Here is a 20,297-nt window from a genome sequence, read left to right as displayed (position 1 = left end):
GGATGTTTGCTATCTGTGGCTTGTCGACAACTGCCATTCTACCTATTCAAAACGGGCCTGTAACCAAGAGTGTGCCAGTTCTGTCAAATGCAGGTGGATCCCTCGGCGGAGCCATCAAGAGGTGTGAATCGGAACTGAGAACCGATGAGCGTGAATGCTCGAGGTGCATTCCACCTGTGTTCGTGTTAACAGTGAGATCTTTTCTTCAGTCGCCCAGCACATATAACATGATAGCACGTACGCGTGAATCATCCAAAACGCCGCCGCAAGACTGGTCCTCAACCTGCCAAGACACTGCCACATCTCCCAGCACCTGCAAACTCATCATCGAAGCTAGAGTCACCTTCAAGATGCTAACCCACGCTCACAAGGCCCTCCACGACACCGGACCAGCATACCTGAACAGCCGACTCAAATTACACACACCCAAAAGGACCCTACGATCAGCCCAGCTCTCCTACGCAGTGGTCCCCCGCACCAGAAAGACCAGATCGGGAGGCCGCTCCTTCTCCTTCCGCGCAGCCAGAGCCTGGAACGACCTTCCACTCCACCTCAGACAGACAATATCGCTCCCAGTCTTCGCAAGCAACCTCAAAACCTGGCTCTTCGACAGACCCCCTCCTTGATGGACTGGAACCTGCGAAGCCCCTCCCCCCCCCCCCCCACACACACACACACACACACCCAGCGCCTTGAGACCCTTGGGTGAGTAGTCTCGCTTAACAAACACCTTATTTGATTTGGTTTGCGTGAATAAAAATTGTACACTTGTGCACCTGCGTGTGTTGGCGTCTCCAGGTGCGCGTCGAGGTGCCTGGCGGCTGCTGAGTGCGGAGAGCACGGTTGGCGGCAAAACGTACGCTGCTAAGAGACGGATAAACAGCGCGGGGCAGGGCTGGGTGGCGTCCCCGCCCCAGCATCGGTCACGTGCTTCTCAATCGGGACGCTGCCTCCCTCTAGGCCAGCACCGGCCGAGCAGGCAGGCAGGAAGGACTACCGGAGAGTCTCCTCGAGGCAGGCATGCCGCACTTCACGGTAACCAAGGTGTCTGAAACAGACCCCGCAGAGGACGAGAAGGGTCCCAGCCTGGCCCGAGTGACAGCTCGCCTCACGGACCTCAACGAAGCTGGGCGCTCAGGTGAGGCGCTTTGTGTGGTGGCTCCCGTGGAGATCTCACTGACTTAAGGCGAAACTGTGTGTTGTGGCCAGAGCTCGAATTGCGAGGCTCAGGGGAGGCGGCTAGGTCGAGAGCGCCATGGACGAGGTGTCCTCTGCGTGGAGGAGAAATGCGCACTTGCTGGGCTCTGGCGTTGCGGCTTTGTGCGCTCTTTGTAATAAGACTTATTGGTCTGCCCGCGTCACGTGACTTTCGGTGTGTAAGCCTTCATCCATCAGTGGACAGTGGACTATGGCGACTCGCAGGTGTCGTTTTTGCACTTTGCTCTGCATAAATACCCACGTGTTGTGGCAGTGGTATGCATTTTCATTGATGTCGGAATAAGTTAGCGAGGTTCTGCCCCTCTACCGGTGGCAGGTTGCGCACACACATATTTGCTTTGCACAAGCTGCTATCTTTCCTGTGACCTGTACCGCAGTTTCCCTTCTCGAGACTCGCATGCACAAATCTCGGTGCCCAGGAAACTCCATGAGGATGGCAAGTGATCTACTATCCTGTCTATGATAGCCCTCTTGCCTTTCACCCCCAGACAACTGCCATGGTTATTTTACGGGGCGGAGTTGAGTTTTTTACTGCATACATTGATTAAACTCGTGACATTTTCCGAGAGTGGAGCAAATAAACAAGCAGGCTGGTTATAACGAATGCACTTTAGGGAAACACAGAGAAAGTGTTGTCAACAGCTCTGGACTTTCTGCCTCAGACAGGGTGCGACTGCCTCCTTTCTAAGCCCTCAGCCCATCGTGATGTTTCCATAATCTTAAGTACTTTTTCTATGCCATCGGTTGCTTTCTGTTCCTGCCACCCTTCCTATATTTTTTTAAGTCCCCCATTTTGTCTCTGAAACTTGAATTTCGCCTTTTCCTGACACATCATTGTATTTAATACTCAAAATGTGTCTACCTCATCACTGTTTGTCCTGTGACAAACGTGTTGAGGCCACAGTCCACAAATATTGACTGCAGTGTTAGTGGCCTAAATTATTTAAGGGTCATTCAACATTCAAATTCATAGTCCTGAAGATGGTCTAACGGATGCTTAAACCCTATAGACCGAAACGTCGACAACCACATCTAATTCCTTTGTGATTTACTTTTCCTAAAGATTTGTTTTCTGTTTTGATCCATTACATTTTCCTTCTATATATATTGTTGGGAATAGATGCTCACATTAGTGCCCATGAGGTGTAACAACGAATTATTTGTAACCTCAGTTGCTGTGTGTTGTTTTATATTTATATCTGTAATAGTTTTTTGTACCCTTTGAAAAATCTTTTTTCATTATAAAGTTTGCATTTTAAAACACACCCTTTTGAAGAGTATTTGTTGCAGATTTAGTCTGATGGAATTGAGTAAATTCAATTTTTGAATAATCGAATGTGAGCTACCAGACGGAGCTTGCCACTATTGCTTTGCATATTGAATGCTGAACTGAGTGTACTAAAAGAAATCCCTTGTTGGCACAGTTAATAATGCCATGAGGGTAGCATTGGTACTTTGGATAAGATCGGGATGCATTTATCGAGGTCTTTCTGGTCCAGTTGCTGGAGGAAGTTTTGGGATCTTGTTGTATTTGAGGGGGGCCAGAGGGTTGACGGAGGAGGGAGCCCAATTTTTGGTTTCAACTTTTGAAATTCTTGCTGTCTTTGGGTAGACAAATGCTGTGTTCTGGTCGGTGTGTGTTGAGAGTGGTGTTCGTCTTCGCACAATAAATCACCAACCACCACTTACTTGTTAGCAAAAAAGGCCACTTTATTAAGACAGGTGCCAAATCATAATTTTGCAATGCAATAACTTTCCACAGTTTGTCCTCAAATCACCCCAAACCTAACCCCCAATGTAAAAACCCTACCCCTAAACAGAATCCCGACCCCTGTGTGCATTTTCCCCTACTTCTCATTTCCTGATCACGTGACTGCTCCCCCCCCTCCCCCGTTGGAGGATAGGCTAACCCGCTCAAGGCTGCCCACCCCCCCAGCAAAAACCCCGCCTACCCAGGACACTATACAGCCGGAAAAACAAAACACAAGAAAAACCTGTCTTATCGTGGCAAAAGGAAAAAGCACGTCGGTGTAATGCCAACACCAGGAAAAATTGTTGAAGAAAACAATGCTAATAAACCAGAGGGTGGGTGGGTGGGACAAAAAGAGTAACCAGCCCCTCCTCCCCGCTCCCGAGGGCCCAGTGATTTTCCCGCCCCTGCCTCCCCCTACTTATTACCTTCGGCGCGCCTCGCGCCCCTAATCAACCCTCTACCCTGGCACCTGGGTGGCCGCTCCATTGTGCGAAGCCACCCAGGGGGAGACCTGGCTCGCGCCCTGCACCCCCTGGGTCCCCCCTCGCACAATAAATCACCAACCACCACTTACTTGTTAGCAAAAAAGGCCACTTTATTAAGACAGGTGCCAAATCATAATTTTGCAATGCAATAACTTTCCACAGTTTGTCCTCAAATCACCCCAAACCTAACCCCCAATGTAAAAACCCTACACCTAAACAGAATCCCGACCCCTGTGTGCATTTTCCCCTACTTCTCATTTCCTGATCACGTGACTGCTCCCCCCCCCTCCCCCGTTGGAGGATAGGCTAACCCGCTCAAGGCTGCCCACCCCCCCAGCAAAAACCCCGCCATCCAGGAAAACCCACAGAGTTTTCCTGCCCAACCCCGCAACTTAGTGGTCGTGCACAAACCCTTTTCAAGCGCACCATATTTGTTCCTTCCAAATTTTTGCAATCAAATCCCGCAACTCCAGCAGGTAATATGCTTGCCCCATTGTAGATAAATGTACCCCATCCTCCCGAAACATATACCCTTCCGTGCATTTAATGTTGGGGTGAGCTAGGACCTGCACCCCGTGACCCTCACAAAAATGTCTCATAGTGCGATTAACCTTTCGTCTCGCTTTTTCCATTGCTGCATGATGCCGTGCTCCTCTCCAGTGCAACCTTGTAATGAACTCCGTCCAGATCAACTGAGTGCTCTCCCAGGTAGCCCGGAGGACTTCCAAATCGTGTTTCATCAGCTTTATTAATGACAGCCCTGACAAATCAACGAGGTCATTTTCACCCAAATGAAGAATGAGCAAATGTGGCGGTCCCCTTCCAGAGCACATCGTGGCCAGCATCGGAAACAAACCCCCCCCAACGCATTCCCCCTTTTCCTTTCCATACCACCTCGTGGTTGGCACTGCACAGTCCAAGGGAACGCCCACACATCTGCTGTTCGGCATAGATTGCAGCCCATTTAACGAAGGAGTGTCCTACTATCCATGTCGATTTTTTCAAACATACAGGCCCCGGAGCCAGACCTAGACAGAAAAACAATGATTAACCAAAGAAAAAACGAGAAGCTATGCAGAGACTTTCCGCACATATTTCTCACAACATTTGGACTTCCACCTCCCAATACGGCGTATGTCTGCCCAGGACCACCCCAACCTGGCCGCCTCTGTAGCCGCCCCGATCCGGAAAGAGTGTGTCCCAAAACATAAAGGGTTTTCCCCCAAAAGAAGAAGTACCTTTCTCATGACCGCTAGCAACTGAGCCACCAAAATAGGCTGCCCTGAGGCGTGGCAAAACACAAGCCCCATGGCCAAACCACTAGAAGTCTTGAAACTTTCCCATTCCCCTACCGGGCAGCACAAACCATCCTCACTTCGGTTTAAGAAAACCCATTTACCCCTGCCCAGCTGATCCTTCTTTGACATTCTCAACCACAGGCTCAACCTGTGCCCCTCAATAAATACCTCATCACTGCGGATACCTGGCCTATTACGCAGCCCAAGCAGTTCAGAGGCTCTGAAAGCCCCAAAAAACAACCATAAGAAACATAATCTAAACAGCCTGCACTCAGACTCATCGTAACATACCAAAGGTAACTGCCGCAGCATTCCTTGCAGCAAATCATAAGTTATCGCCCTGCGTAACTGTTTTGTCCCCGCCTGCACCCTGCTTAAGCCTTTGAGGACCCTTTTCACCAAAACCCCCCGAACCAAATCCCTCCCCCACCACAATTGCCCGTAAAAAGAAACCCCCGCCAACTTGCCAGAAATAGTAGTATGCGAGAGGCCTTTGTCAATCAAGTGTAACACAAAACCTAGCACCAACTGCGCATCGGTCCAACTCCCCCTATTCTCAGCACACAGTTTACCATAGCTCCAGAACTCTCTCCACGCCTGCTGATAACTCCGTCGTGTAGAAGCCGCTATGGAGTTTTCCACAAAAGCGGCAAGTCTCAATCCCCCACTCCCAGACACACTGCGGGATTGGCGTCTTGGTGTGTTCCGCCCCAGGAGCCAGCCTGCGAAATCTCGCCCACTGTAAACGAGACAGAGAGTCTGCTATACTGTTATGCACACCCGGGATATGACGCGCCTTAAACACAACATTGAGCTGTAAACATTTGAGCATAAAAGCGCGCAGCAAGCGTAAAACTCTCAAATCCCTGGCTTTCTGCTGGTTAATCAACTGAACCACCGTTAAATTGTCAACGTGGAAAAGCACTGAACGATTCTGAAACTCATCGCCCCAGACATATAGAGCAACCAAAAGTGGAAAAAACTCAAGAAAAGCAATACTGCGCCCTTGCGACATCCAATGCCGTGGCCAACTCTCAGCGCACCAGCGGCCCTCCCAAAATACCCCAAATCCATGCGCACCAGAGGCATCCGAGTAGATCTGCACTTGCCAAATCATGTCTTCGTCCGCAAAAAACAAAGACACCCCATTAAACTCTGCTAGAAATGTCAACCATATAGCCAGATCAGCCCTCGTAGCCGCTGAAATACGCACTCTGTGGTGAGGAAGAAAAGCCCCAGACATAGCCATGCCCAACCTCCTGCAAAATGTCCTCCCAGCCCGGACAACCCTGCATGCAAAGTTGAGATAACCCAACAGCTTCTGCACCTTCCTGAGCTCCAACTTGCGCTCGTCAATCACAGATGACAAAAATGCAGTGATTTCTTGAACTTTCTCCGCTGGTAACCTTGCTACCATTGCAATGGTGTCTATTTCAATACCCAGAAAAACCATCGTCGTGTTGGGACCCTCTGTCTTATCCGGGGCCAATGGCACACCCAGCTCCTGCGCCAGCGTCTGAAAAGCCCGCAGAGCTCCCTGGCACTGACCTGTACCCTGAACTCCAATGAAAAGAAAATCATCTAAATAATGACAAATGAGGGCATGTCCAGTAACCTGAGTGAATCGCCACTGCAGAAATGAGCTGAAAAGCTCAAAGAGGGCACAAGAGATAGAGCAGCCCATAGGAAGCATTCGATCTACATAAAAGGCTCCCTGCATCTGCATCCCCAAAAGTTCAAAATCAGAAGGATGAATGGGTAACAGCCTAAAAGCAGATTGGATATCACTCTTGGCCAATTGCGCCTCCCTCCCTGCCGATCTAACCAAACGCAAGGCATCATCCACCGAAGCGTATGACACACAGGCATCGTCGGGCGAGATGAAATCATTAATGGAGGAGCCCTCAGGCCATGACAGGTGGTGTATCATACGGAATTCCCCTGCTTTCTTTTTAGGGACCACCCCCAGTGGAGATACAATCAAATTGGGCATTGGACAGTTGGAAAAAGGACCAACAACTCTTCCGGCTTCTACTTCACCCTGCAACTTCAGCTGAACCACCTGTGGCAACTCCTTAGCTGACTTCAAATTATCAGACCACCTACCCAGTCTAGGCCCCTGGTAACCTATCTTGAAGCCTTCCTTGAAACCCCAAAAAAGCCTACTGGCGGCCTCAACATCAGGATACTCCTGCAACCATTGCCCCAGAACCTCCACCTTAACCGGAGTAGGACCCCTTTCCTGCAAACTGGACAGCATTGCCCCTTCCCCTCTGTCCCCTCCCCATGTCACTGAACCTCTGGCCGGCGAAGCATTGCGTGAGGGGATGCCTTCCACCACACTGGGAACACTCATGTTTATATCGGCAAAACTGCCTATTGCAGAAACCCCTGTTGAAATTCCAACAGGCTCCAAAAATAGGGGTCTGACCTCTGCCTCCAAACCCCGCCCCAGGCTGGGCGGGACGAGCGGGAAAGGGCCGATAGGATATAGGTAAACCACTAGCCGTGTGCGTAGTAGCAGGCGGCTGAGAAGACGCCATCCATTGAAGCCACAGTTCGGAATCCACATCACCCCAAGGTCTGTCCTGAGACACACTTAGACGGGCTCTAAACTCCTCGTCATAAGACAGCCACGCAAAACCCCCAAAGTAACTCTGAGCCTTCCGAATAATATCCATGTATTTGAAAATCGCTACCGCCCTATCTGGGTATTTTTCACAATATACACTGGCATATATCAGGAAAGCAGACGACCAGTTCTCAATATTCTTAGGCACCCTGGGACGCCTCGCCAGCTCCCACTCCTCCTCCTTGGCACTGACCTGTACCCTGAACTCCAATGAAAAGAAAATCATCTAAATAATGACAAATGAGGGCATGTCCAGTAACCTGAGTGAATCGCCACTGCAGAAATGAGCTGAAAAGCTCAAAGAGGGCACAAGAGATAGAGCAGCCCATAGGAAGCATTCGATCTACATAAAAGGCTCCCTGCATCTGCATCCCCAAAAGTTCAAAATCAGAAGGATGAATGGGTAACAGCCTAAAAGCAGATTGGATATCACTCTTGGCCAATTGCGCCTCCCTCCCTGCCGATCTAACCAAACGCAAGGCATCATCCACCGAAGCGTATGACACACAGGCATCGTCGGGCGAGATGAAATCATTAATGGAGGAGTCCTCAGGCCATGACAGGTGGTGTATCATACGGAATTCCCCTGCTTTCTTTTTAGGGACCACCCCCAGTGGAGATACAATCAAATTGGGCATTGGACAGTTGGAAAAAGGACCAACAACTCTTCCGGCTTCTACTTCACCCTGCAACTTCAGCTGAACCACCTGTGGCAACTCCTTAGCTGACTTCAAATTATCAGACCACCTACCCAGTCTAGGCCCCTGGTAACCTATCTTGAAGCCTTCCTTGAAACCCCAAAAAAGCCTACTGGCGGCCTCAACATCAGGATACTCCTGCAACCATTGCCCCAGAACCTCCACCTTAACCGGAGTAGGACCCCTTTCCTGCAAACTGGACAGCATTGCCCCTTCCCCTCTGTCCCCTCCCCATGTCACTGAACCTCTGGCCGGCGAAGCATTGCGTGAGGGGATGCCTTCCACCACACTGGGAACACTCATGTTTATATCGGCAAAACTGCCTATTGCAGAAACCCCTGTTGAAATTCCAACAGGCTCCAAAAATAGGGGTCTGACCTCTGCCTCCAAACCCCGCCCCAGGCTGGGCGGGACGAGCGGGAAAGGGCCGATAGGATATAGGTAAACCACTAGCCGTGTGCGTAGTAGCAGGCGGCTGAGAAGACGCCATCCATTGAAGCCACAGTTCGGAATCCACATCACCCCAAGGTCTGTCCTGAGACACACTTAGACGGGCTCTAAACTCCTCGTCATAAGACAGCCACGCAAAACCCCCAAAGTAACTCTGAGCCTTCCGAATAATATCCATGTATTTGAAAATCGCTACCGCCCTATCTGGGTATTTTTCACAATATACACTGGCATATATCAGGAAAGCAGACGACCAGTTCTCAATATTCTTAGGCACCCTGGGACGCCTCGCCAGCTCCCACTCCTCCTCCTTGGAGCCCTCCTTTGCCTGAATGTCACGGTGCAACAGTTTAAAAACATCCACAAACTCATGTCTCCAAATCCTGTTTTTTGTCTTATCAGATAGATGTGAGCCCAACGGCATGGCAATCCCCATATACGGCAATTTCTTGTGGATATTTTTATCTTCCTCCACTACCTCCGGGACCCTTTTACCTTGCTCCAGAGGAGGCTGAGACCCAGGGACGGGGGCAACCCCCCCCTTTCCCACACCCAAGGAGGAACCTTGCTGCTCAGACACTGTCTTGTCCCCCAAAGTATCTCCCCCAGTACCAATAGACCTGGTCGCTTTTGGTGGTTGACCCCCTTGTTGCCAAACCGACCACCACCCCGTAGTACCTGAAGGCAAAGGAGCTGGTCGAAGAGCGTTGACGGGCCATGCTGCTTGCGTGCGACTGGTATCTTCCAGAGCCTGGTCCGTTGCATTGTCCGCACTAGACGTCTGCAAAAAACTAAGCAGATTTGGTTGCCCCACAAAACCCCTCTTCCCCCTCACAGGCTTCGCCTGGTGTGCCCCACAAGCCCCATCCCCGTCCCTCAATTCCCCTTCCTCCAATTCATCACTGTCCAAATTCAATTGACCCAAGACACCAAAATCACCAACAGGTGCCCCATTGTCCCCCGTCCCCTCCAGAAAACCCCCTCTCCCAAACCCCAAACGTTGCTGAACAGTCCCCCTAGTGGAGGGGTGACCTTGCTGGGAAAGGCAATCCGCTCCAGATCGCCCCCCCTCAGTAGGCCCCCCAGACAGAGCCACAGCGTGCTCCATCCGCCTTTTGCGCTTGCCGGCCGCAAACCGTGTGGCTAAAACCGGCATATCTTCCTGGAAGCCGCTCAAACCAATACGTTCCTTTCCAATCGACGTTACCCCCTGCCCCTCCAAACTGCCACCCCTCCCAACGCCCGAGGCCTCGGCCCCGTGCACCCAGATCCACTGACCATCTCGTGGCGCCTGTAACCCTCTAACGGGAAACCCCTCTAAGTTGGAAAACTGTGCTGCGCGCCCTAACGTGGAGCTCGGGCCCTGAAAAGCTGCCTGGCCAGTAGAGTCACCAGTGCTAACAAGGGGGGAAGCGCCAATCGGCTCAGGAGAACTGGCAGACGATGACACAAAAAGCGGCCCCTCCGGCGCACTCTGCCGCCCCAACGCGCCGTCACTCACTTGAACTGGACCCGTCACCCCTGTGCCCATGGCCCCAGACACCCCCCTGGGTGTCACAACCACTGTACTCCTCCTTAAGGGGCAGTCGGTAGGCACCTCCGGGCGAAAAACACCAGGCAGTGTCGTCGCAGGGCTCAACAGAAACGTCTGCCCGTTCAATTGCACCAGCTGTGAGCTGTTATGCCAAGATAAATCAACTGACCCTATAACTGGGGTGATGGCTTGCCTCTGAACCGGCCCAGGGACCTGCAAAACCTCCATACTCTTCCCCCGCCCCTCACTCCTGGCACGCCCGGCCGGACAACCGGCCCTGCAACCGGCTCTCCTCCCACGCAGCCCGGCCTTCGAGAGGGACCGCCCCCTCCTTCCTCCCACTGCTGTCCGCCTGGGGCCCACAACCAGCCGTGCAGGAGCACATACCTGCGCCTCTTCGGCCGCCTCCTCCGACGGGCCTGCCTGCGCCTCGTGGTCCACAAACTGGGCCGGTTCCGGCGCCCCCACCGGACACATCGCGACCTCCTCCACCGCGTCGGGTCCCGGGGATAGACAGGCCGCCACCGCTCGAGCGACGCCCCTCCTGGCCTTACGGGGTGCGAGGTCCAAGCCCACCCATGCCTGGCCAGCAACGCCGGGCTTCAACAGGTCACTCCTGCCGGCTTCGTGCAGCACCCGTAACGCCTCCCGCACCGCCTCCTGTGACGCCATGACGCCTGCGCAAAACTACGGGAAGCGCGATGCAACAAAAAGAGTAACCAGCCCCTCCTCCCCGCTCCCGAGGGCCCAGTGATTTTCCCGCCCCTGCCTCCCCCTACTTATTACCTTCGGCGCGCCTCGCGCTCCTAATCAACCCTCTACCCTGGCACCTGGGTGGCCGCTCCATTGTGCGAAGCCACCCAGGGGGAGACCTGGCTCGCGCCCTGCACCCCCTGGGTCCCCCCTTGTCAGTAATGCTGTTCCACTTTTGGCAGGCTGGTCTGGAGGTGGTGCATGCACGTTAGGACTGGATGCTAAACTAGACGAGGGCACGTCTGCCTATTGAACTGGTCTGGGCATGTCGACTTGGATGTCGCAGAAGTTTGAGAAAATAAGGTCCAGCAGGTATCCGGCGAAGTGGGTAGGCCGCTTTACTAATTGGGTGAGGCCCAGGCCTCCAAGGTCTTCAATGAGGGCTCTCGAATTGGAGTTGACATGGTTGGTCTTCCAGGTGTAAGTTGAGGTCTTCAAGTAGGATGTAATTGCTAGCATTGAGGGTGATGGTGCAACAAAGGCTGTAATGGGGTCGGTGAAGTTGGTGCGCAGTCCCGGTGGTCTTTATATGAGAGTGTCATTTAGGGTTAAGTTGGTTGTGACATGAACTTTGAATGACAGGTTTTCAATGTTGCAGCATGAGACCTGTCCTTGGATGTAATGCAGCCGATGGTATTCTTGTGGATGATGGTGATTCCGCTTCTGGGCTTGTAAAGTGTGTCTTGCTTGGCCTTTTTGTATCCAGGGGGGATGGCTGTGGTGATGTCATGGGCCAATGTAGTGTTCAGCCACGGGCCAATGTAGTGTTCAGCCAAGGTTCCATGAAAAAAGTAGATCTGGGGCATTGTCGTGCAGCATGTTCTAGATATCTGTGGCGTGTTTGGTGAGTGACTGGGTGTTGATAAGCATGCACGCAAGTGTGAATTGTTGTGTGGGTGATTGCAGGACTGTTTGTGTCAGCGAGTGTTCTGTGCTGCCAGTGTGGTGAGTGTTTGGTAAGGGCAAGAAAACTTGAAGGAAGTGCAGGAGAATTCTCCCTCAATGTTGTGTGGTGCGGCAGCAGCATGTGGAGCAGAGGCTGGGGTTTTAGCAGGCAGACGGTCAAGCATGGTAGCGATGAAATGGCAGAGGACCGGGGTTTCTGACATTGAGCGTGGTCCAGGTGCAGACGGGCACTGACTGCATTGCCTTTGGTGTGTCAGTGGTACACCTGCTGCGTGTCGACGCTGTGGCAGCCATTAAGTAGGTCCTGGGAAGGGAGAGTAGTGAGATTATGGGAAATCCAGTGATGTCACTTCCTGTGCAGATGGGTGATGGAGAATCCAGTTATATCACTTCCTGTGCAGATAGATGTTTATGGAAAACAGTTAAAAATAAAAACAATCCGCTTCAGAAGCTATAGAGGAAGTAGTGCCTTCACTCTTATCTATTAAGTTGGAGTCACCCTACACTTCTGCTGTGCTAAAAACTCCTGCTCCTTTACTGATGGGAAAAACCACTGAACTTCTGGAAACTCTTACTTCTGTCTGGTATGGTTCAGGCCTCATGGAAGAAAGAGCCATTAGACACTTTACTGAAAACAAAAACACCTGGAAGCATTTGTGTGGAAAAAAAAGAAAAATGTATAATAATTATCTCCAAATAGCACTTCTACCAGCCTAAGGAAAAATGTTAGATAAGCTGGTAGCTAAATAACTGTCCATGGTCCTGGAAGAGGCAAACCTTTGGATGAATTACTGGCACCTGGACTTTTGCTAACAGAGCCGTGCTGAGATGGTGCTAGTCTCTATGACAGATCAAGATGATGCAGTCATAATGATACTCCTGGATCTCTATGCTGACTTTGGTACAGTACACCACAAAGTGCTGTTAAGAAGACTTGTAGACTGAAGGTTCGTAGGTTTACTGTGCAGTTAGCTTGGATTTGTCTTAAAAAGGCACGCACAATTGGTATGGTTGGCTACCTTTTTGTAGACATGTGACATAATTTATTGCGGTGTGCTGCAAGACACCTCCTTGTCCCTGATGCAATTTAATCTCTGCATTCAACTTCTGCTATGACTTATCCACTCATTTGGATGCCAAGCATTTTCATACATGGATGACACATATCATGATGCAGCTAAACCAAAAAGCAGTGGATCGCTGAGTCAGTTTGCATGATGATCTGGGCACTGCCCAGCAATGAGTGGACCCCAACTTCCTAAACCTAAACATTGACAAAACCAGAGATCTTACTTCTCAGGTAAGTTTGTTGAAGCATCTGCTTACAGCCTTCATTGTGGGTGACCCACCAATCCCTGTGGCAAAGATCTAATTGTGGAAGATGATTCATCATGAGACTCTGTCCTTCACCCTTCATATGTCCCCTGTTAACCCTAGCTTTGGAGAAGGCACATAGGAACATTCTAATATTCCTTCCAAGTGATCCCTGCGCTATGGTAGTATGTTCTTGCATTATAGCTAGGTTAGAAGCGTAATTCCCCAAATTTAGGCTTGCTGGCAATTCAAACATTTAGGCTCCAGAATTAAGAATTAAGTCTGGTCTGTAAGCTAAAGAAATGATCATACGACGGCTGTATGTCATAGGCTTCACTGGCTGTCCTTGGACCTAAGATCCTCTGCCTTACTCATAAAGTCTACAACAATAAACACTCATCTGACTGATAAACATCTAAAGCACTGCTATCCACAAAGATCTCTGAGATCCTCAGGGTATTCTCTTCTTCCAGTTCCCCAGACAAATTGAGCCCGCCGGTCGGGGATGGTGACTTCTCTTTCAGGATCATAAGTTTCGGAATGAACTTCCAATCTTTGTAAATAAAATCCAAAATTATTTGGCCTTTCAGAAATCAATTAAACCTTTCCTATTTAAATAAATGAGGCACTGGCCATTTCCCCTACGATTAGTAATGTTTGCTTTTGCACAAAAACGTTAGGTTGTTAGTGCCCAAAAGATGTTTTCTGAAGTTGGAGCTAGATTGGATATGTTGAATGATGTATATGAGGTTAAAACAAGAAAGGTGTGGTAGTGCTGCTGCTTATAGGTATGAGATGTAGTGGAGAGGGTAAGGGTGAGGCTAGGCACCACTGTGCGTGCAGTTAATTATCACCTTTTGCATTAAAATATGTTGCATATAGAGCAACAAAGTGTTCACCCATTGGAGGTAATGTTAAAACACCCATAAAATGTTGTGCAGAGGAAAATGGCACATTTGCAATAGCAGCTATTTGTGTAGGAAGCTTGTTTAAAGTACTGGAGACACTTTTTTAGGTCCTGCCTGACCCAGCGCATGCGCTGGTCTGGCGAGACTTATTGAGAGGGCTCCAAAAAGTGCTACCAGGCCAGCCTAGAGCTACAGTGCATGCGCGCGGGCGCACGCGCCGCGCTTTACCGCTATTACTTTCACGGCCCCACGGCCGCTTTAATGTTTGATCGCGATCACTTTCGCGGCCGCAGGGCCGCTTTGCATAGCCAATAGGTCTCGCTTTTGGGACCTTTATAAGTATTTAGTTATGCAACTGTTGCATGGCCAAACACTTATAAGGTCCCAAAGGCGAGACCTATTGGCTATGCCAATGCTTGTTGTGTTTACTGTACCTTTGCAGATAGGAACTAGCTCTGTGCAAATAAGCCTTATGCCTGAACCTATGGCAACAGTTCCCCCAACCCGCTAAGCGGTGTATCCTCTGGATGAGAACACAGACATGTCCACATCCGAAGTGGCCTTGTTAGCCCTCATCAGTAAGGCACAGCTTCAGTTCATGGGACGATGAGTAGTGGACCCAAAGTGAGAGAACACTTTAGAGTGTCTCATTGAATAAAGCAAATGAGCGTTCGCCAAACCAGGAGATTTGACTTTGTGCTAACACAGATAATTAGAGGCATGCACAAATATGCATAGAATATCTGAGACTTGTCTCTGTACATTCTATCTCTGTGCCCACGTTTTTATTCCCAAAGCTTTTGGCGCCATTTATCAGGTTGCACAGTGACATTACACAATAATTTATATACATTTGGGCATGCAAACTTAAAGGGTTTGCCCTTGCTTGTTCATTTGGCCACTAGCTTTTTCGAGTCCCCTAGGTTACGTAAATGTTAACGACCGAATCAGCCTTAATTGTAGCAGCCGAGGAGATCCGGAGAACAGTTGATAGTGGGGGTAATGCAGTTCTTGTATTACTTGACCTGTCGGCAGCCTTCGACACTGTGAACCACACGGTGTTAGTGCAGCGGCTGGGGGAGGTAGGGATCGGGGTTTCGGCTCTGTCCCTCCTATCCTCATTTCTGGAGGGGAGAGTACAGAGCCTGTACTGGGAGGGCCTGCAGTCAGATAGCTTTTATCTGCCCTGTGGGGTTCCCCAGGGATCAGCATTATCACCAACGATATTTAATATCTATATGCTGCCCCTGGCCAGTCTCATTAGGAAGCATGGTTTTGCTTTAGTGTCGTATGCAGATGACTCCCAGCTCATAATCTCAATTGCTAAACAGCCTGAAGATACAGCCATCAGGTTCCACACCTGTTTAGAGGAGATTATGACCTGGATGAACCACAGCTTCCTAAAAATTAATACGGATAAGACGGAGGTTATCGAGTTTGGCCAGGGGCAACCCCAGTGGGATGCTTCGTGGTGGCCAACGACAGCTGGAGAATGCCCCAGTCCGGCTCATAAGGTTAGAAACCTGGGAGTTATTTTCGACCGTCAACTAACCTTCTCTGCCCAGGTAAACAGCCTCACCTCTTCCTGTTTCTTTTGAATTAAAACCTTGAAGAAGATATTTCCCTTTATCGGGAAGGAATTACAGAAGACAGTGGTAGTGGCTCTTCTGTTGTCCAAGTTAGATTATTGTAATGGCCTGCTACTGGGGACCAACAAATTCCAAATGAGCAGGTTACAATCATTACAAAATGCCGCCGCCAGATTACTCCTAAACATACCAAGAGGTCAACCAACCTCCGCTGGAATCCGAGCCCTTCATTGGCTTCCCATCCAGCGGCGAGTTGATTTCAAGGCCCTATGCTTGGTCCACAAGGCATTTTATGGTGGAGGAGCCAAGGCCATTCAAAAAATGTTCAGACCCTATACTCCAGCTCGCTCACTAAGATCCAGCACGTTGGGTCTTCTCCATATTGATAGGATCAGGAAAGTGAGATGGGTGGGAGAGCTTCTCCCATTGCGCAGCGAAGCTGTGGAATACACTGCCAACAGCCATGCATTTTCAATCAAACAGACTAGTATTTAGGAAAGAATTGAAGACCTGGCTGTTTGCCATAACATAGGTGTATGATATAGGCTGTAATACTCGTACTCACTCTAGCGCCAAGACGCCACTGCGTTAAAAACATATATCCTATCCTATCCTAAATCATCTTTAATGTGACCAGCTCCCGCAGAAGGAGTTGACAACCAGCATCTGCAGTTATTTGCGGATCACTTGTGATACTCCTTTCCTTGCAGCCTCCCTTCTCGTTTCAAGAAAGAGAATCACACAATTCCCGCATATCTTTCTTGCATGGCATTTGAAATATATGAACTTGTTAGAAATGGCGATTTCTGGTTGGCTAGGGCTAGCGCCAAAGCCAGGCAGAAACCACCACTCTAGTCAGGGCTGGGGAGTTACACGCCAAAGATAACCCCTGCTCACCCCCTTGGTAGCTTGGCACGAGCAGTCAGGCTTATCCCGGAGGCGATGTGTAAAGCATTTGCGCGCGCACCCAGCAACAACACCCAAGGCCCACCACAAAAGAAACTCCATACAAGGTATTATATAAAAATAGCCTTTGTATTATACCAAAACACATGAGATACTAGTCACACAATTTACACTGTGCCAACTGGCACTGGGCAGAATTTTACAAGGGATTATATGTACAGGGGACAGGGCCACATGGACCACTGTCAGAAATTAGCACTTTTAGAACTTAGCACTTAGAACATAGGATATAAAATTACTGTAGCACAAAATAGAAAATGTAGCGCACAACCAGTAATCACTGGTAACAGGTAAGTACCACCTACGCAACCCTAACCACCTTAGGAAAATATTATGCAGGGAATCATGAACACATCAGCATAACCTATACCAGGAAAAACCCTCTCCTACGCATAGGCACAGCTAGACAGAAACATAGCATCAAGGCATTGCGCCGGCGCAAAAGTACACCAGTAACAATAATCCTGTACCCTAGGTGAGGGCACAACACAGCAACCTGTCCCCAGGCCAACCTGGCCTTTCAGGGGCTCAAACGCCCTGTGTCCAGCAGAGTCAGGGCAAGGCTGCGCAGGCTGCGCAAACCAGGGCGCACAAGGCACAACCTACACGTTGCAGCTGCCCACTAAGTGCTGGGCAGCTGGGAAAATGAGCGTGGGCACCACTGTGCCTTTTAAAACAAATATAGCAGTCACGTGGAGCCTCTCTGGGCTCTAACCACAAGAAATGCCCCCTAGAGCCTTCGTGGCTCAAGAACAATGTGCCCCCAACGTTGGAGCGCCCGAGCGCTCTGAAACAACAATGCCCGGCGTGGGAGCCTCGTGGGCTCTGGACCAAATGTGGGGCAACGTTGGAGCGGCCCGCTGCCTTCCGGGGCCGCTCTTACCAGTCAACAAAATGAAAATGCCCCCGTAGTTGGAGCCTCGGGGCTCGGGAACACGTTGGGGTGGCCCGCTGCCTTCCGGAGCCGCCCGACACTCGTACTGCCCCCGTGCCTTGTGCCGGCATGATAGAAATGCCCCCTCGCAGTTGGAGCCCTCTCAGGGCTCTTAATCACACAATGCCCGGAGCAGGGACGCCCGCACTCACCGTCTGTCTGGGAGGCGGCGTTCCCTCTGCAGCCGTGACTGGAGATTCACCCGGGCCCCCTCCTGGGACCCGGGACTCGGCAGGGACTCCTCGGACTCTACACACACCCGTGGGGCTCTCACCACACACGGGAGCCCCGCTGGTGAAGCCGCCGTCCGTCTTCACTTCTTGGTCCCGGTGCGGACTCTCCTTCCGCGGGGCTTCCCTCGTCCGGCTGCAGGAGCGCGGGGTAGGCTCCCGTCCGCTTCCTGTACCTGGCCACGCCCCCGTCCCCTCTGTGGCTGCCTGACTTCCTTTGAGCCCGGCCGCAGCGGTGATCTTCTCGACTTTCTCCGAAGCGCGGGGTGGGCTCCCGCCTACGCATTAAAGTACAAATAGGTGGAAATAAGCGGGGTGGGCACCCGCTATAGAACAAATTAATTAAGCGGGGTGGGCACCCGCCATCAGAAACAAAGCGCTCCTGGCGCCGAGGGCACAGGGGAAAGCGCTCTTTGCGCCAAAGGCAAGTCCAGCGCTTCTAGGCGCTGGAGGCTTCAGTGAAGCGCCAAGGAAAGCGCTCCTCGACGCTGGGGTCCCAAACAAAGCGCTCCCAGCGCTACAAGTCAAATAAAAGCACCTCCCAGGCGCTCCAGGGGAGAATACCAAAGTCCAGCAAAGTTCTCCCCTGTATGCAGCAAGGCAGGGGGGGCAAGGCTGGACCCAGAGCCAGCTCACTGGGCCTCCAGGCAGGGAGGTAGTCCAAGTGGCGGTCCTCTGGTCCAGCTACAGCAGCAGCCCCCCTCAGATAGGATCCTGGAAGAGAACAAATTGTAAGGGGACACAGCCCCTTCTTATACACCTTTTCCCTTTGTTCTTTGTTCAGGGTGAGGGGGAAAACCAGTCGCAGCTGGTTGGGGAGCACCCTTGATGTGCTCAGCCCCTCACTCTATTCACTGTCAGGGCTAGGGTCATCAGTCGCACCACAGGGGGCGGAGCCAGCATTGTGTAGGGAAAGCCCTGCCCTATTCAGGTCCAAGGGGCACTCCTCCCCAGCCATCAGCATGCTAATCTCACACTCACCACTGGGGCAGACCCACCCAGACTCCTGGAGCCAGGCTCACCAGCCAGCTCCAGCCAATCACACGCCAGACACATTTTACACTAATATGCCAACTCCTTGAAGTGGCACTTCCGCACATGACATAATCACGCATTATACATCATTGCGAAGCATTCAATCACACGAGTCCGCACATACCAAACTCGAGCCTGCACACCCCACGCATCAGGAACTACCAGGGACACATACATTCCCCATGCATTCCTATGGGAGGGCAGGCCTATCTCACCAAATGCACTCAGAGTGCACACGCACTTTACTCTGGGACACAGGGAAAGTGCGCAGGAACCAAAAAATCACTACCACCAGGTCACCAGTAAAAGCAAAAAGTTTAGGGGTGAACCTGCCAGAAGGGCCAAGTCCAACAGAACTCCTCACACCTAGTCCGACAGCTTTTCTCTTCCCTGCTCCTTCGATGAATTGTTCTCTTGGGGAGCAGACATCTTCACCAACCGAACAAGTAAGGCCTTTCGAATAGAAGCCCATGCACATGGCTACAGACCACTAAATGACCATGGTCTGTGTCTCGTTTCCCATTCTATCTCCCCTGACCCAGAATTTGTATCTCTCTCCCCCACCCCAGAATATGTACCATTTGTAGACAAATGGATATTATTCCTGAATTTACTTATGCTCTATTTAGCGACCTCTAAAAAAACAAAAGTTTGAGTCTTCCCTGTCGGTATCCATACATGCAGGATGACGGTCATACGTCTAGACCAGGACTCCACATGCTGTGCTGTAACTTCCTTTCCTATCCCCTAGGCAGTACCCTGTTTCTTTGCTTTCTAGGCACAGTCTCTGTTTTGTAAGACTCACTGATCCAGTCCCATTCTGCTTCTTTTTGTTCCAGCTGCTTCTCTAGTTTCCCCCTGCTTTTCAGCAAACTTTTCGGGGGGGCCCCATATGTTTCTTCCTCTTTGTTTCACCTGCTTCTTGTCTTTGCCCCCTGGGTCCTTTTCCCAGCCCTCTTTTTAGGTCTCGCCTGACCCAGCGCATGTGCTGGTCTGCCGAGACTTTTTGAGAGGGCTCCAAAAAGTGCTACCAGGCCAGCCTAGGGCTACAGTGCATGTGTGCGGGGGCACGTGCGCCGCACTTTCGCCGCTTTGATGTTTGATTGCGATCACTTTCGTGGCCGCATAGCCGCTTGGCATAGCCAATAGGTCTCGCTTTTGGGACCTTATAAGTATTTAGTTATGCAACTGTTGCATGACTAAACACTTATAAGGTCCCAAAGGTGAGATCTATTGGCTATGCCAATGCTTGTTTTCTTTTGAACTGAGGCTCAGCTTCGCCTTCCTTTTTTGGTCGGGAAATGGCCCTTTCTCCATTGGCTGCATGCACATCCATTTGGCCCTCAGGTCGCCATCATTGTCTTGCCTGCTTTAAAACGTTGAGTTGCCCCTTGGTCGAAAGCTAAACAGACAATCGGAAGTAGCAACCTACAAAACAACTACAAACTTGCATACTTCCTGAAAGACAGCGAAGGGTCCCTCTTTCTCTGTAGCCCATAATTGTAGGAATACTGAAGAGATGTCTTTATTTTGATATGAAGTGGTGCTTCCTCAAAGTCAACACAATCTCATTTCTTTTAGGTGGAGAGGTTGC

General features: G+C 50.7%; 1 protein-coding gene across 2 annotated transcripts in view; it reads left to right on the top strand.

Moving 5' to 3' along the window:
* Positions 1-920: 920 nt before the first annotated feature.
* The window catches only part of LOC146869314 (solute carrier family 12 member 6-like), an 818,593-nt gene continuing 799,216 nt past the window's right edge, over positions 921-20,297 (top strand). For both annotated transcript variants that reach the window (XM_085648043.1, XM_085647962.1), the window contains exon 1: positions 921-1,138. In XM_085648043.1, coding sequence (XP_085504169.1) covers positions 1,021-1,138 — 118 coding nt within the window. In that variant the 5' untranslated portion in view covers positions 921-1,020. The remainder of the gene's footprint in view (positions 1,139-20,297) is intronic.

The sequence above is a fragment of the Triturus cristatus genome, chromosome 1_1 (genome assembly GCF_964204655.1).
Source record: "Triturus cristatus chromosome 1_1, aTriCri1.1, whole genome shotgun sequence".
Lineage (NCBI taxonomy): Eukaryota > Metazoa > Chordata > Amphibia > Caudata > Salamandridae > Triturus > Triturus cristatus.
Note: the sequence above shows the minus strand (reverse complement) of the source record. Positions and strands in the feature narration are given on the sequence as shown.